The sequence below is a fragment of the Octopus bimaculoides genome, chromosome 3 (assembly GCF_046866305.1).
Source record: "Octopus bimaculoides isolate indiv1 chromosome 3, ASM4686630v1, whole genome shotgun sequence".
NCBI lineage: Eukaryota > Metazoa > Mollusca > Cephalopoda > Octopoda > Octopodidae > Octopus > Octopus bimaculoides.
In genome coordinates this window covers 78,367,936-78,384,414 of record NC_142930.1, presented here as the reverse complement: position 1 = coordinate 78,384,414, position 16,479 = coordinate 78,367,936, and the positions used below count along the sequence as shown (strand labels likewise).

At 38.9% G+C, this 16,479-nt stretch overlaps 1 protein-coding gene and 2 pseudogenes across 29 annotated transcripts in view; 2 read left to right on the top strand and 1 right to left on the bottom strand.

The window, feature by feature from the left end:
* Positions 1-16,479, bottom strand: part of LOC106874806 (F-box only protein 16) — a 333,993-nt gene that overhangs the window by 130,076 nt on the left and 187,438 nt on the right. For 27 of the 29 annotated variants that reach the window (XR_016241102.1, XR_016241101.1, XR_016241104.1 and 24 more), the window contains 2 exons: positions 11,982-12,146; positions 10,920-11,101 (listed from right to left, as the gene is read on the bottom strand). Coding sequence is in view for 22 of the 29 variants with exons in the window: in XM_089349270.1 (XP_089205396.1) it covers positions 10,920-11,101; positions 11,982-12,146 (347 nt within the window). In the remaining 7 variants the exon portion in view is untranslated. The remainder of the gene's footprint in view (positions 1-10,919; positions 11,102-11,981; positions 12,147-16,479) is intronic. The other 2 variants (XM_089349282.1, XM_089349264.1) reach the window with 1 other exon arrangement.
* On the top strand, positions 1,004-2,488 carry LOC149136599 (uncharacterized; annotated as a pseudogene).
* LOC128247438 (U4 spliceosomal RNA) lies at positions 10,726-10,848 on the top strand (annotated as a pseudogene).

Sequence of the window (16,479 nt, the reverse complement as noted above, 5' to 3'; positions counted from 1 at the left end):
ATGCCAGCAGATCATTTCTTTCCACTTGCCATGATTTTATTCAACATGCTTATCTTAGGAGCTTCATGTCCCATTTTTGCTGCCATGCAACATCCTTGGGTAAATTTTGAAACATGCACATGTTTCACCAAGAAAAAATTTAAATCATTGGATTTTTTGCATGCAATCAAGTACACTGACCTCTTAATGTGCCACACCACCTTATTTTTGTTTAGAAAAAAGGGGAGGGGGAATCCCCACTCCCCCATCCCAGATTCATTGGAATTTTTTTTTGTTGAATGAATTACGGTGACCTCCTAATATGCTGCAAAACACATTTTTTGTCTGGAAAATGGGGACGGTGTGGGGTGGAATCCTCAGAAATTTCACCCCTCCCCTTTCCGGAATCACTGGAAAATGCTTGTTTTTTTTTTTTTCCATTGAATGAATTATGGTGGCTTCCTAATATGTCACAAAACGCTTTTCAGAAAAGTACTTATTACATACCATGCTGTTAAATCATTGGATTAACCCCAACAAAATATAAACTTTTTTCTAAATTTTATCAATATAAATATTTGTTTGACTAAACATTTCAGACTATGTGACAACATTTTAGGAAAAAAAAATCACTTTCACTTTGTATATTTCCCACTGAAACTCAAATTGGGTTTCATTTGTGTTGGGGTGGGGAGAGAGAGAGAGAATAAAAGTTTTCTCTCAACAAAGAAGCGATTTAAAATAAATGTATCTTAATTGTTGTGTGAGAAAATATATATATTCTGATGACAAAATATTGTATCTTTTAAAAACATCCTTAATTTACAGACTATATCATGTGTGTTTAAGAAAAAAAAACATTTATTTTCTCTTCCACAGTATTATGTGTGTGTGTGTGTGTGTGTGTGTGTGTGTGTGTGTGTGTGTGTGTGTGTGTGTGTGTGTGTGTGTGTGTGTGTGTGTGTGTGTGTGTGTGTGTGTGTGTGTGTGTGTGTGTGTGTGTGTGTGTGTGTGTGTGTGTGTGTGTGTGTGTGTGTGTGTGTGTGTGTGTGTGTGTGTGTGTGTGTGTGTGTGTGTGTGTGTGTGTGTGTGTGTGTGTGTGTGTGTGTGTGTGTGTGTGTGTGTGTGTGTGTGTGTGTGTGTGTGTGTGTGTGTGTGTGTGTGTGAGAGAGAGAGAGAGAGAGAGAGAGAGAGGAGAGAGATGAGAATCATAAAAATAAGAAAGCAGCATCTGCAGAGCTTTCCCTATGGAGTAATGTCTTGTGCAGGCTGTGTATTTAAATATTATACTTACATCTGTGAATTTTTTGAGGATGACAGAAAAGTTATTGGATTCTTTTGGAAACATGGTGTTCTGCCCACTACTGTGATGTCCACGATGTCAGAGTGAATGTGTGTATAGAAAGGATCAACATCTCTGGTGACGCAGAAGAAGTTACACTGTCGCTAAATCTAAAAAACAACATCAGTGTGGCTATTTTGTGTTGGACTTTCAAGGGTTCTTTCTTCATAATACATACATTACTCCATGGAAAAGCGTTCTTTTCATAAACGAAGTTCTACATCATTCTTGGAGTCATATCACAGTGATGGAAAACCTGGAATTATGTTCAACATCTACTGTAGATTGAAGGTTATTCGGTTGTGAAGTAACAGAAATGTGGCTTCACAAACAGGAACCGATAGGCGGTGAGTCAATTGAGGTCGAAATTGATGAGGCCTTAATTGTTCACCGGAAGTACGGAAGGAGTCGAATTCTGAGCCAAGTTTGGTTGTTTGGTAGGATAGAGCAAACCAGTAAGTGTTGTTTTGTTGTACCTCTTATTAACAAGAAGCGTAACAAAACGATACTGGTTCCTCTGATCCAGGCATATATCAAACCTGGCTCAGTTATTTATAGTGATTCTTGGGCTACCTACAAGAATTTAAACAGTTTGGGTTATCACCACTATGTGATAAACCATTCTGAAAATTTCATTAATGAAATGTATACACACATACGCACACAAAACATTGAACATTTGTAGAGGGACATCAAAGAGTGGATAAGAAGGCCAGGTATTTGGTCAAAATATTTGCATCAATACCTGGCCAGATATTTATTTATCACTTCAGAGAAAAATAAAACACTTTTACTCCACAAATTTTTTCAAGAGGCAGCCCAATTATATGTATCCCTATCAGACCAGCTGTGTCCTTTGACTATATAAGCACAATTCCAGGTGCCCAGTTCTAACTGTAACCTTAAACCTTAAATTTGTTTGCAGCAGTATGATGTAATTGTAAATAAATACCAAAAATCTCGTGATTTTAGTGGGTGCATCCAATAGCTTTTCTGTCATCCTCAAAAACTTCATGGATGCAAAAAAACAAAAATTAACATATATGACAGGTATGTAAAACATATTTGTGTGAACTTTTCTCTGTTTATTTGGATAAGCTGTAGAAATTGTTGCACACACAAACACAAAAATTCTTCACATTTAGCTGTTATTTTTAGCATATTGACATTTCCAGCGTCACACAGTGAAAGGGGTGTGGATCAATTTTGGAGTTTTTCATAGAAAATTTTAAATTAAAAAATTTTTTTTACATATTCTTAATCGCTGTATTTTCCATGTAGATTGCAAAAAAAAAAAAAAAATTTTTTTTAATTAAAAATTAGAAATTTGGAGGGGAATTTAAAATTTTGAAAACATTCAGTGGGAAATATGCAACTTTTATTCTCTCTCCCTCTCCCCACCCCCAACACAAAACTGAAACCCAATTTGAGTTTCAGCGGGAAATATGCAAAGCAAAAGTGATTTTTTTTTTTTCTAAAATGCTGCCACACAGCCTGAAATGTTTAGTGAAACAAATATCTATATTGATAAAATTTGGAAAAAAGTTTGTATTTTGTTGGGATCAATCCAATGATTTGACAGCAAGGTATGTAATAAGTACTTTTCTAAAACAATTGGGTACTAACCCTTGTGTGTGAGTCTACATATACATACACACTCATATATATATATATATATCATCATCATCATCATGGCATCCAGCTGTAGAAACTCTGCCAAATCAGATTGGAGCCTGGTGTAGCCATCCAGTTTCACCAGTCCTCAGTCAAATCGTCCACCCATGCTAGCATGGAAAGCAGACGTTAAACGATGATGATGGTGATGATGATCCAACTGTAAAAATCCAGCCAAAACAGTTACAGAAGTCTGGTGCAGGCTTCTGTCTGGCCGGCTCTTGTGAAACCATCCCACCCATGCCAGCATGGAAGTCGGACGTTAAATGATGATTATGATGATGATGATGATGATGATGACGACGACGATGGTACTCTGTCATCATCATCATCATCATCGTTTAACATCTGCTTTCCATGCTAGCATGGGTTGGATGATTTGACTGAGAACTGATGAGCCAGATGGCTACACCAGGCTCCAATCTGATTTGGTCCTAGATTCTTTCAGTGATTTTAATGTCTGGCCATCTGGTAACTGGATGCCTTCACTGCTGACTACCTATCTCTTTTTTACGGCTAATATTGCACACTTATCTATGCCAAATTCCATAGCTGTATCTCTGTTGAAAAGTCTTACAGTTTGTATTAAGGAATCCAACTACTTTATATTCTTACTAAAAGCCTTCAGATCATCCATGTAGATCAAATGATCAATTTTTCCTTTACTATCTCTAAACTTTGCCTTTCTTAATACTAAACTGGGGGGATTAAACATAACACAAACATTAAAGTGAATCATGACTCCCCCTCAAAATTCCTCTCTTGATATTAACTTTCTCTAAGGCTGTATCACCTGAGCAGAGATCTACTTTCCATCTCTTCATGCTCTATCAAATCAATTCTCTTATGCTGTCTGCAATACTGAATATTCTAAAACATTCACTTATTCATAAGCTTTCTTATAATCTGTCCATGTTTTTATTAAATTTTTCTTTCTAGATCTCACTTCTTTTAGAACTGCTTTGTCTATGTATAATACATCATATTTCCTCTAGCTGTCTTCTTACAACCTTTCTGTTCTGGCAGTAAATTCTGGCTGTCAAGATGCTCATAAATGCTTTCTGAGAGCATTTCTGTTAACAGCTTCCACACTAATGGTAAGCAAGTGATTGGTCTATAATTACTAGCTGTATTACCTTTGCTATTGACTTTCATAAGGAGTACTGTTCTCTCTCTAGTCATCCAATCTGGCATTATTCCTCCATTAAGGCAATCCTGATGTTGTTCCCTCAGCTTCCCATATAAGCTACTAAATTTCTCATATGCTACTAGTACCCTTGAACTAAATCTAATCCTAGGTCCTTCCAATTCAACATTTTTCTTTATACTTTATTCATTAATGCACTAATTAGTCTTAGATCTGGCTACTTCTCACTGACTACTTCTTTCCTTGCTTTTTTTAATTATACTGCATCTCCATTATGATTGACTGGCTTATCCCAAATATCACTCCAGAACTTTCTTGCTTCTTCTGCATTAGGCTTCTCATCTTCAGTATTTCTTCTGCCTTATTTATTTGGCTATAAAATCCCCTCTGGTCTGTCTCAAATAATTTATTCTGTTGATACTGATCTATTCTTTTCTGATGCTGAGAAAGCTTGCCTGCTATTTCTTTGATACACTGTTTCAGTTCTTCCATGATTATCCCAAATCCTTTCTCTTTGGATAAGTATTTTTCTCAAGAGAAGATTTAAATCTTGTGTTTCCTAGCTTGTCCTGTTTTCAGGCTTCTATTCTGCTCATATCTTCTCTTAAAGTCTGCACTGTATTTCCTAATCTCCATTTCCACATCTGCTCCTTCTTATTCTTTATTTGAGGTACACCTAATCTGCTTGTAACTACTATCCATCCTTCATAAATCAATAAGTTAGTGTGACTTATATTTTTAGTGTCTATCCTACAGTTACAGAACCTACTTTCCTAGTAATAACTAGTGACTTCCTTTTATTAATGCTGGTAATTTTTTTCTTTTTTATTCATCATTTCTTTCAACTCAATACACATTCATTTCTAACTAACACTAGCAAGGTTTCCTTACTTTGGGATAGGTGTGTAGTGAAACTACCTATCGTCACTAGATACAAAACTACTATCGCCATTACATACAATCTTCTCATTTAAATATAAATAAATGCGAGCGTAGTAGAGAACCCATTCCTTGTCATCACGTGACTGATTAATATTCGAATCGGCAACTTCTTCGAACCGTTCCCGCCAGAACGCAAACTGACCAATCACAGCCCTTAATAAGGTCACGTGATAGCGTTTTTCTATCACCGTCTTGGAGCCCCCTTAACGCTATAAATAGATCAACTCATACCCCACAAATAGATCAACTCATACCCCACAAATTTGTCTCGGTCCAGTTTCTCTTTGAGAATGTTCCGTGTACCACACGACAGCAGCAGCAGTTCCAGCGACCACTTCAACAGCTTCGTCCAGCCAACGATGACCACCGCCGTCGCCACATCAGCAACAAGAGTCTACGACTACTAACCAGCAACATCGTCATGACCAACACGATTACTACCAAGCAGCCTCTACACCACCAGCGTCAACACGACTTACTATGTACACCAAACCAAACCTCCGCGGCACATCTCTCTCTTTGATTCTGTTAGGTGACTCAGCTTCACCACGATAAATAAACAGACAAGAATTTCAGCCAGCGACGAACATCTGTATAACAAGAATCACGGCCCGGCATCGATGCCACGACATCACAACTAGTGATCAGCTCTGCCACACTCATCCCCCTCACTTTCACATACAGAACTTTTCCTATAGTGTACTAACGAACTGGTATAATCGCTCACGTGTTATTGACTCTCCTTCTATCTGCTGTAAACACTCATACACACATGTATCACTCACATACACACTTTTCTTTGTACGACGGCCTGTCTTTGATTATGTTATTATATGTCGCATTCACACTCTCACACAGACATACATCTTTAACGCTACAATAAATATCTCTGTTATTCATCTTATACGGTTGTGGTCTTTCATTACTGGTCATCTATGTTATCGTCGCATAACATATTAGTATATCATCTTCGATATATTATTGTGTGTTCGACCGTGTGACGCGTTTAAATAAAAGGAGTCCTCTGTTTTTCCATTCGTCACCATTTCTCCTTTTATGAGTTCGCACGGTCGTCCCTTACAGGTGTCTCAGTAAGTACCCAAGTTCAATATGAATGCAGTCTTCCACACTTATCAGTTCCCCTCCTCCATTTTCTCTCTTCATGTATAGGCAATCAGTGTCTGCACATGGATGAGGGGCTCCATGGCTTCATGCATTGTTAGCTTCCTGTCCAACTCTTCTAGGTCATCCTCTGTCCACTTCAGGATTCCAACACCATACCTAACTATTGCAATTGTGTGCAAGTTTATTGCTGAAATGTTTCTGGCATTCAGCTTTGAAACTGATATTTTTCTTACTTGCTGCAGGTACTCTTTCTTTGTCTTTTCTTCCATATCATTGTGTTTAATTCCATCTGCCTCAAGTATTCCTAGGTATTTATATCCAGATTCAGATTCAATTGCTCTCATCCTTTCATCACGTGGCATACATATGCCATCTATCCTGACAGGCTTTTGTTGTCTCATCACTATCATAGCACATTTTGATAGTCCAATCTCTATCTTGATATAGTTCAAGAAAATCCACACAGAATGGATATAACTGTCCAGTTCTGCCTCATTTTTTGTGAACAACTTTGTTATCTATGAATAGCAGGTGGTTGAGTTTTCCCTTACTGCTTCCCAGATCATACCCTCAACTTTGTCTTCTGCAGTATTTCACTCAAGGGGATCATTCTCAGCACAAAGATCAGTGGGCATACACTGTCACCCTGGAAGATTCCTCTCTTGATTTTCACCTCTCCTAAAATGTGATTACCTGCTGCCAATTCAGTTCTCCAACATTTCATACTGTTCCATATAAGGCATTTCATGTTTTTTGCTACTCCATACATTTCCATAGTTCTTGTTATCCAAGAGTGTGGTATCATATCATGTGTCTTCTCTTGCAGTTTCTGATAATTAGATTATGAATTAACAGCTGATTCTTTTATTCCCTGGCTCCTCTTTCAGCACTATTTCTGGTCAATAAGTAGCAGCCTATTTCTTTCTAAGTATCAATACAGTTCACCAGCCAAGACACCTGATAATAGTTTTCAAATTAGCAGAAGACACACTATTGGTTGAAAGTTGGGTACAATATTACCCTTTCCAGGATCCTTGGAACATAACAATGTCTTTTCCTTCATCCAGCTGTCACACTGTCCTTTCAGGTAGCCCTCCCAGCTTCTTCATCCAATAACCTTAGACACCATCTAGTTCTGAGCTCTTCCAATTTGGGATTTTCCTTAACTGTCTTTTTATCATTCCTGTAGTTATTTTTATGTTGTCTTGGCCTTATGTATTTCTTAACCTATTTTGGATTTCATGCAGTCACTCCACTTTATCATTATGCTTTACAAGTAGAGTAGCTTATATCATCAAAGTGACACTGGGGTACAAATATATGAAGCCCAATATACCTATCATGACTACCTGTCTGATAAGGACACACCAGGCACATACATCATAGCCATATGTGTGTGACATGCTGACTTCATATCAAGATAAACAATGCATGACTTTGCAAATGGGGCCCAGTTAGGATTTTCTTCAGATCAAGTAGCTGAGCCCAGTCAAAAAGTCCCTGAATAAGGGTTGTTTGAGGATGATAAATGAAGCTCTCATGTTTCCAGAAGTGAATTATTCAAGCCACAAAGAATTCCTCACAACATATGGCTATGATGCTCCCCCACTACTCCCGCTCATGATCAGAGATGCAAATATCGTCAACCACTAAGGGACATGGTCAACCAGTTAAGGTCAAGCAACTAACAAGCAAATCTGCAGTTTGAGCAGAATATTTGCTATAGCCCATCATTTATACCAAAACAAAACACGGATATTATTATTATTATTATTATTATTATTATTATTATCACTGAGTAAGAAAGCAGTGCATGCCATCAAGGTGACACTGGGGTACAAATATACAGAGCCCAATACACCCATCATGACTATCTGTCTGATAAGTGTACACCAGGCACATGCATAACAACTACATGTGCACGACATGGCAATCTTACATCAAGATAAACAGTACATGACCTTGATTCATTTAAGTATGATGAACAAAACACCTATGTTTCCAGAAGTGAATTATTCAAACTCCAAAGAATTCTTCTCAACACATGACTATGATGTTCCCCCACTACTTCTGCTTATGATCAGAGATGCACATATCGTCAGCCACTAAGGGACACACTCTACTGGTTAAGGTCAAACAAATCTGTAGCAGTGAGCAGAATATTTGCTGTAGCCCAAGACAAAACAATGTACATGATCACACTGCCAATTAGTTAAGATCAAAATCCATGAGAGCCTGTGTCTGGTACTGCATCAAGGCATTTATTATTATCATTATTATTATTGAGTGAGAGAGAAGTGCATACCATCAAAGTGACACTGGGGTAAGGAGCCCAATATACCCACCATGACTACCCTTCTGATAAGAGTACACAAGGCACATGCATCAAAACCATATGTGCGTGACATGGTGATCTCATATCAAGGTAAACAACACATGACCTTGGAGGTGGGGCCTAGTCAGAATTCTCTTCAAGTTGAGTAGCTCATTCTGCTCAAAAAAATTACATATGTATTATATATATATATATATATATATACATACATACAGGTTCAGGCATGGCTGTGATAAGAAGCTTGCTTCCCAACCACATGGTCCTGAGTTCAGTCCCACTGCATGGTACCTTGGGCTAGTATCTTCTACTATAAACCTCAGGTCAACCAAAGCCTTGTGAGTGGATCTGGTACATGGAAACTGAAAGAAGCCTGTTATATATATACTCTTTTTACTCTTTTACTTGTTTCAGTCATTTGACTGAGGCCATGCTGGAGCACCGCCTTTAGTCGAGCAAATCGACCCCAGGACTTATTCTTTAGAAGCCTAGTACTTATTCTATCGATCTCTTTTGCTGAACTGCCAAGTTACGGGGACATAAACACACCAGCATCGGTTGTCAAGCGATGTTGGGGGGACAAACACACACATACAAACATATACACACACATACATATATATATATATATATATACATATATACGATGGGCTTCTTTCAGTTTCCATCTACCAAATCCACTCACAAGGCTTTGGTCAGCCCGAGGCTATAGTAGAAGACACTTGCCCAAGATGCCACGCAGTGGGACTGAACCAGGGACCATGTGGTTGGTAAGCTAGCTACTTACCACACAGCCACTCCTATGCCTATATATATATTTCATCATCATCATCATCGTTTAACATCCGCTTTCCATGCTAGCATGGGTTGGACGATTTGACTGAGGACTGGTGAACCAGATGGCTACACCAGGCTCCAATCTGATTTGGCAGAGTTTCTACAGCTGGATGCCCTTTCTAACGCCAACCACTCTGAGAGTGTAGTGGGTACTTTTACGTGCCACTGGCACGAGGGCCAGTCAGGCGGTACTGGCAACGGCCACGCTCAGAATGGTGTATTTTACGTGTCACCTGCACAGGAGCCAGTCCACGGCACTGGCAATGATCTCACGCAAATGTCTTTACACATGCCACCGGCACAAGTGCCAGTAAGGCGACGCTGGGCACAAGTGCCATCACAATTTCGCTTTCGCTTACCCCAACAGGTCTTTGCAAGCCGAGTTTAGTATCCAGTGAAGGAGATGACATTGGCATGGGTGCCAGTCATCGAATTTAGTTCGATTTCGATTTCACTTGCCTCAACAGGTCTTCGCAAGCAGAGTTTAGTGTCCAATGAAGGAAAGGTACGCATAAGTGGGCTGGCTACACCCCTGGCAGAGGCCTTGAATTATGGTCTCACGTGGCTTGCTGGGTCTTCTCACGCACAGCATATTTCCAAAGGTCTTGATCAGAAGTCATCGCCTCGGTGAGGCCCAATGTTCGAAGGTCGTGCCTCACCACCTCATCCCAGGTTTTCTTGGGCCTACCTCTTCCACATGTTCCCTCAACTGCTAAGGTGTGGCACTTTTTCACACAGCTATCCTCATCCATTCTCGCAACATGACCATACCAGTGCGATTGTCTCTTTTGCACACCACAGCTGATGCTTCTTAGGTTCAACTTTTCTCTCAAGGTACTTACACTCTGTCTAGTATGCACACTGACATTACACATCTATATATATATATATATATATATATATATATATATATATATATATTTATGTGTGTATATCTTTGTGTCTATGTTTGTCCCCCACCATCGTATGACTAAAACAAACAAAAGAAAAAATATAGTTATTTTTTTTGAAGTCTGTTGTGTTGATAGACTTGCACTTAAAAGTACTGTGTTTTTAATCAAAAATTGTTAGCTACTATGGTGACAACATTACCATCCCATCTATCTATCTATTTACCTTTCATACACACACTCACACACATACTCCCCCCCCCTCTCTTACTGTATTTCTCTCTCAAACACAACTTTTACTCCACCACTTCTAAATATACATTGTGAGAGTGGTTATCTTCCCTTTTGATTCCTGCCCTTCTTTCCTCCCTCTAATAGATGTGGCAGACAGGCAGATGGACATCAGCTCCTCTTTTATAATATTATTAATATTATCATTATTAATATTATCATTATCAGCTTTGCACAGAGGCGGTACCATGGCCAATGAGGTAAATCCGAGGCGTGGTTATTGCTAGCTGAAAACTATTATTATTATTATTATTATTATTATTATTATTATTATTATCAGCAGCAGCAGCATCATTATTATTATTCAGTATCTTTAATCAATTTTAACTCAATAACTATTTAGCAATATTTAACACTCACCCTTCAGTATAAAATTCATTATTTTCCAAGTAGTTATAACGAATCAGATCCTTGGGATGTAGATCTGCTCTTTTCCATGGCTTTTGCCCATTTTTGGCAAGTGACTTTTTTGTTTTGAGTAATTCTTTTTGTTTTTTCTCCAAGTTAAATTTTTCTAATTCTTGGTCAAGAGTTACAAGTTCCTAAAAGGTAAGAAACAAATAAAATAAAATAAAATAAAATAAAACCATTTGCAGAGTAATGAAAATATTTTTCATATAAAATTTCCGTCAAAGTAATTATTGATTTCTTACAGTCATACAACTGTAGAGAAGGAACTCAATTGATTGGCATGATTCCAGTATGTTTTTGGCAGTATTTTATCTCCAAATTTCCATGCTGGCAGGGGTTAGATGGTTTGACACAAGCTGGTCAACTGGAGAGCTGTCCAGGCTCCAATTGTCTGTATTGGCATGGTTTCTATGACTGGATGCATTTCCTAATGCTAACCACTTTACAGTTGCTCTTTTAGGTGCTACCATCATGGGCGTGTTTAAGTAGCACTGACATGAGTGCATTTTACGTGATACCAACACAAATGCACCTTATGTGATACTGGCACGAATATATTTTATGTCACATTAGCACCTGCAAGACAAAGATCTCTCAGCTGGGAGGAGCGGGGGCATGGCCATAAAGGACATACCTGTATGTAGGATGGCCATGATTTCACTTAGCTCGGCATGTCTTCTCAAGTACAGCAAATTGTTACAAGTTCCAGTCCCTTGTCATCTCTTCAGCATCTGAAAATCTTTGTCATCTCTTCAGCATCTCAAAATCCTTTCTCACCACTTCATCCCACATCATTCTGGGTCTACTACTTCCACAGGTTCCCATGATATTCCAAATTTCTAACTTAAGCTACAAATTTTTAGTGAATGGTATAAGTCAAGTAAATTAACTCAGTTCCTGATTGATGCTTTTTTAATTGACCTCAGAATGATGAGAAGCAAAGTCAACCCTAGCTCCCCAAGAACAACAAAAGAAACTACTTCAAATAAAAACAGATATAAAAAGACATACTTTTGTATGGAATAATCTTAGACTCTGGATTTTATCAACATAAAGTCTTTTCCATGAAGAACATTCAAATGGACTTGGTAACTGAGGTAAATACCACCCAAAGCGTACACACTTAGGCAGCCATAACTGGTCCATCTCACATAGTTGATTCCAAAACCAGCAAACCTAGTGAAAAATCAAGTGTGTAGAATCAGAGTAACATACTATTAAAAGAAAGAAAATGCTACTAAGTTACATCATTACCAGCTTTCATATTTTAATCCATTCTATTTCATATAAGAGGAGGATTTACTGTTAGCATTGAATCCCAAACCAATAAAGAAGCCTCTTCATGTTTATTCATGCGTCATTCTAGCCAATTTCATCCAAGGTCCATCCTAAAAGTCTTCACATTTTTTCCAGATTTTCATTATTTGTTTGTTTTTATATGAGCAGTAAATTCTGAAAATTACAGCCAGATAGCATTAATTGTTCTTATTTTATGGCCACTTAAAGTTTTAGGGAATTTTTAAAAATTTTTACTTTTTGAGTTTATTCCTATTTTGGAGGCTTGCATTTTGAAATTGGGACTTTTACAAGCCTTGATAAGGTTGCCTTTCTTACCTGTGTCCTGAAATGTTTGAAAATCAGAACAAATTGTTTTAAGCTCTCAGGGGCAATTTTCAAAAAATTCAAAGTTAAAGTAGTTCTCACTCCATGACCATACATTTAAAGCACTCCATTTACTCCACTCTGATAGTAGGCCAGATAGTATGCCATAACCCATTCATCATTCATGGGAGTGAAGGGCTTAAAAATGCAAGAAAATGAAAAATCTAGAAAATATTGAATATTTTTCGATTTTTCTATCTCAATAACTCATCACAGAAACATCAAAACCATAGAAAACTCTACTTATTCTTAAAGTACATCTGGAGGTGAGTCTAGAATTTTAAAAATAAATTATTTATATCTATCCTAATCTTTGATTTGGAACCCTGAAAATAAACCAATGTCAGAAACTGCAGAGATCACTCCACTACAAGGGTACACATTTCCATATGCAACAATTTCAAAGACTTTGAAACTTATTTGCTTTAAAGTATTGATGTGTCAACTCTACAATAACAACTATGTCATTGGCAAACAGGCTCTTACATTTCCAGAACAGCTTTCTTAATTCAGTGGGTTAGTTGATGCCATTGACTAATCTTTATTTTATTGATCCCAGAGGAATAAAAGACAAAGTTGACATCAGTGAGAGTTAAACAGAATGTAAAGAGCCATAACTAAATACTGCTAAGAATTTTGTCCGATGCTCAAACAATTCTTCCAGTTCTCTGCTCAACTAATAATAATAATAATAATAATAATGATCTAGACTGTGAAGGTGCATGCCCCAGTAGTTAGAGTGTTAGAATGTAAGAGCCTGTTTGCCAATGACACAATGTTAGTAAAGAGGGTAGTATACTTGCCAAACTGATGTATTCATGCATGGCAGGAGATCAAATGGAATGTAAATATCCTAGGCTTTAAATATTGAGTTTGATCCAAAATTTCAAGGAATGGACAAACTAATTACAAAATGTGGCTGTGTGGTAAGAAGCTTGCTTCCCAACCACATGGTTCTGGGTTCAGTTCCACTGCGTGACACATTGGGCAAGTGACTTCTATTATAGCTTAGGGCTGACCCAAGCCTTGTGAGTGGATTTGGTAAATGGAAACTAAAAGAGGCCTTTTGTGTGTGTGTATATATATATAACTAAAAGAAGCCTGTTGTGTGTGTATATATATATATATATATATATACACACACACACACACACACACATATCATCATCATTTAATGCCCTTTGTTCATGCTGGCATAGGTTGGACGGTTTGACCAGGGCTGGCAAGCTGGAAGGTTGCACCAGACTCCAGTCTGATTTGGCATGGTTTCTACGGTTGGTTGCCCTTCCTAACGCCAACCACTAAAAGAGTGTAATGGGTGTTTTTACGTACCACTGGCATGGGTGCCTTTTGTGTGACACCAGTATCTGCTATGACTGTGATTTTACTTGGCTCGATGGGTCTTCTTTTCAAGCATGACATAATGCCAAGGTTTTGGTCATTTGTCATTGCCTCCATGAGGCCCAACACTTGAAAGGCTCTTTTCACATGTCACCGGCATTGGCCACTTTGCCTTCATGATATCCAATGCTTGAAAGGTGTGTCAGTTATGTGTGTCAGTTATGTGTCACCAGCATCGGCCATGACTACAATTTCACTTAGCTTGATGGGTCTTCTCAAGCACTGCACATCGACAAAGGTCTCGGTCACTAGTCATTGCCTCTGTGGTGCCCAAAGTTTGAAGATCATGCTTCATTACCATCATCCCATGTCTTCCTGGGCCTACCCCTACCACAGGTTCTCTCCACAGAGACCAGCACTGCTTTACACAGCTGTCCTCATCCATGTACATCACATGATCATACCAGCACAGTCATCTCTTTTGCACACCACACCCAATGCCTCTTATGCCCAACATTTCTATCAAGATGCTTACACTCTGTCAAACATGCACACTGACATTGCACATCCAGTGAAGCATACTGGCTTCATTTTTTTCAAGCTTACACATGTCCTTGACTGTCACAGCCCATGTTTCACTGCCACATAGCATAGCTGTTTGCACACAGGCATCATACAATCTGCCTTTCACTCTGAGGGAGAGGCCCTTTGTTACCAGCAGAGGTAGGCGCTCTCTGAACTTTGCCCAGCCTATTCTTAATCTCACAGCTACACTCTCAGAGCATCCACCTCTGCTACTAACTTGATTGCCTAGATAATGGAAGCTGTCTACTATCTCTAGCTTACCCCACTGGCAGTTGACGGAGTCTATTTTCTGTACATTTTTAGTGTTTATTGTACCTGTGCATCTTCCACACACAAAAGCTATTTTGCCTGTTAACCTTCCTCTGACATTCCAGCACTTCTTAAGTGTCCATAGCTAACACCAGGCACATCTTATGGAGTTTATACCTATACCTTTTCTACTGATCACGCAGGGCCATCTACTTGAAGGGATTTGTAATTTGAATGCCCTCCTACTTACTAAGACTTTGCTAGGTTAACTCTAAGGCCCTTCAATTCTAGACCTTGCTTCTGTACCTGAGACTTCTTCTCTAGTTTTGGTAGTGATTCAGCTATAAGAACAAGGTCATCAGCATAGAGGAACTCCCAGAGGCAGCCTGTCTTAAATTCCTCTGTTATTGTCTGGAGGACTATGATGAACAAGAGGGGGCTGAGCACTGATCCTTGGTGAGCCCCTACTTGTAACCTGAATTCTTCACTGTACTCATTGCCAATCCTCACCTTACTGATAGCATCCCTGTACATGACTTGTAGAGCTTTCACCAACCACTCATCTATCTCTAGTTTCTGCATTGACCACCAGATAAGGGATTGGGGGACCCTGTCAAAGGCTTTCTCCAAGTCAATAAAAGCCAAGTACAGAGGTTTATCTTTGGCTATGTATTTCTCCTACAGCTGCCTTACCAGAAATATAGCATCAGTGGTGCTTCTCCCTGGCTCAAAACCAAACTGCATCTCATTTACACTAACTCTTTCCCTAATTAGTTGAGCTATGACCCCCCCCCCCCTCCATAACTTTCATCACCTGATCCAACAATTTGATACCTCTGTAATTATTTCTATCTAAAGCATCACAGTTACCTTTGCAGCAGTTGACTATGATGCTGCTACACCAGTCATTGGGTATGACTCCTTCGTGAACCATCCAATTCGGTGACTAGACCAAAACCCACATCACCAGATATTTTAAGCATCTCAACAGTCATTCCAGATGGGCCGGGGACTTTCCCTGTCTTCATATCCTTAATTGCTTTATCTACCAAGGTACTGTTAATCTGGATAGCTGGTCCCTCAATTAGGTCAACATTTGGCAGACTCTCCTCCTCTCATTCATTCTCCATGTTCAGCAGTCTTTCATAATGGCATTTCTAAGCCTCTTTCTTTGCAGAATCATTAAAAACAAGTGCACCATCATCCATGCAGATACATTTCTCTCCTATTACATCACAATTTTCTCTCACACACTGTTTTGCAATCCAAAATACTTCAAATCTTTGGTCCTCACATTGCTGAATATAGACAAACTTCTTTCCTGCTTCTTCCTTGGTTAGATATACCTGTCTCCTAGCTTCCCATCTGGCTATCTGATACAGTTCCCTGCTACCCCAACTCTTCTAGGCCGCTTTATTTGCTTGGCCTTGTCTACAGTATCATTCCACCACCACGCCACTGTAGGTATGGATGGGACTTGCACCAGCCATGGATTTGGTCTGTGGCACTCAGTAAGCTGTCCTGCAGGAATTCACAATTCCCCTCTATGTCAGATGTCTGTAGTTCCTACTCCCTCTCGTCATATTTCTCAATATTTCTCTGACCATATGAAGAATCCTTAAGCCTCCAAATCTTTCTTTTCCCAATTGGTTTGCTTTTTGGCATCCTTCTG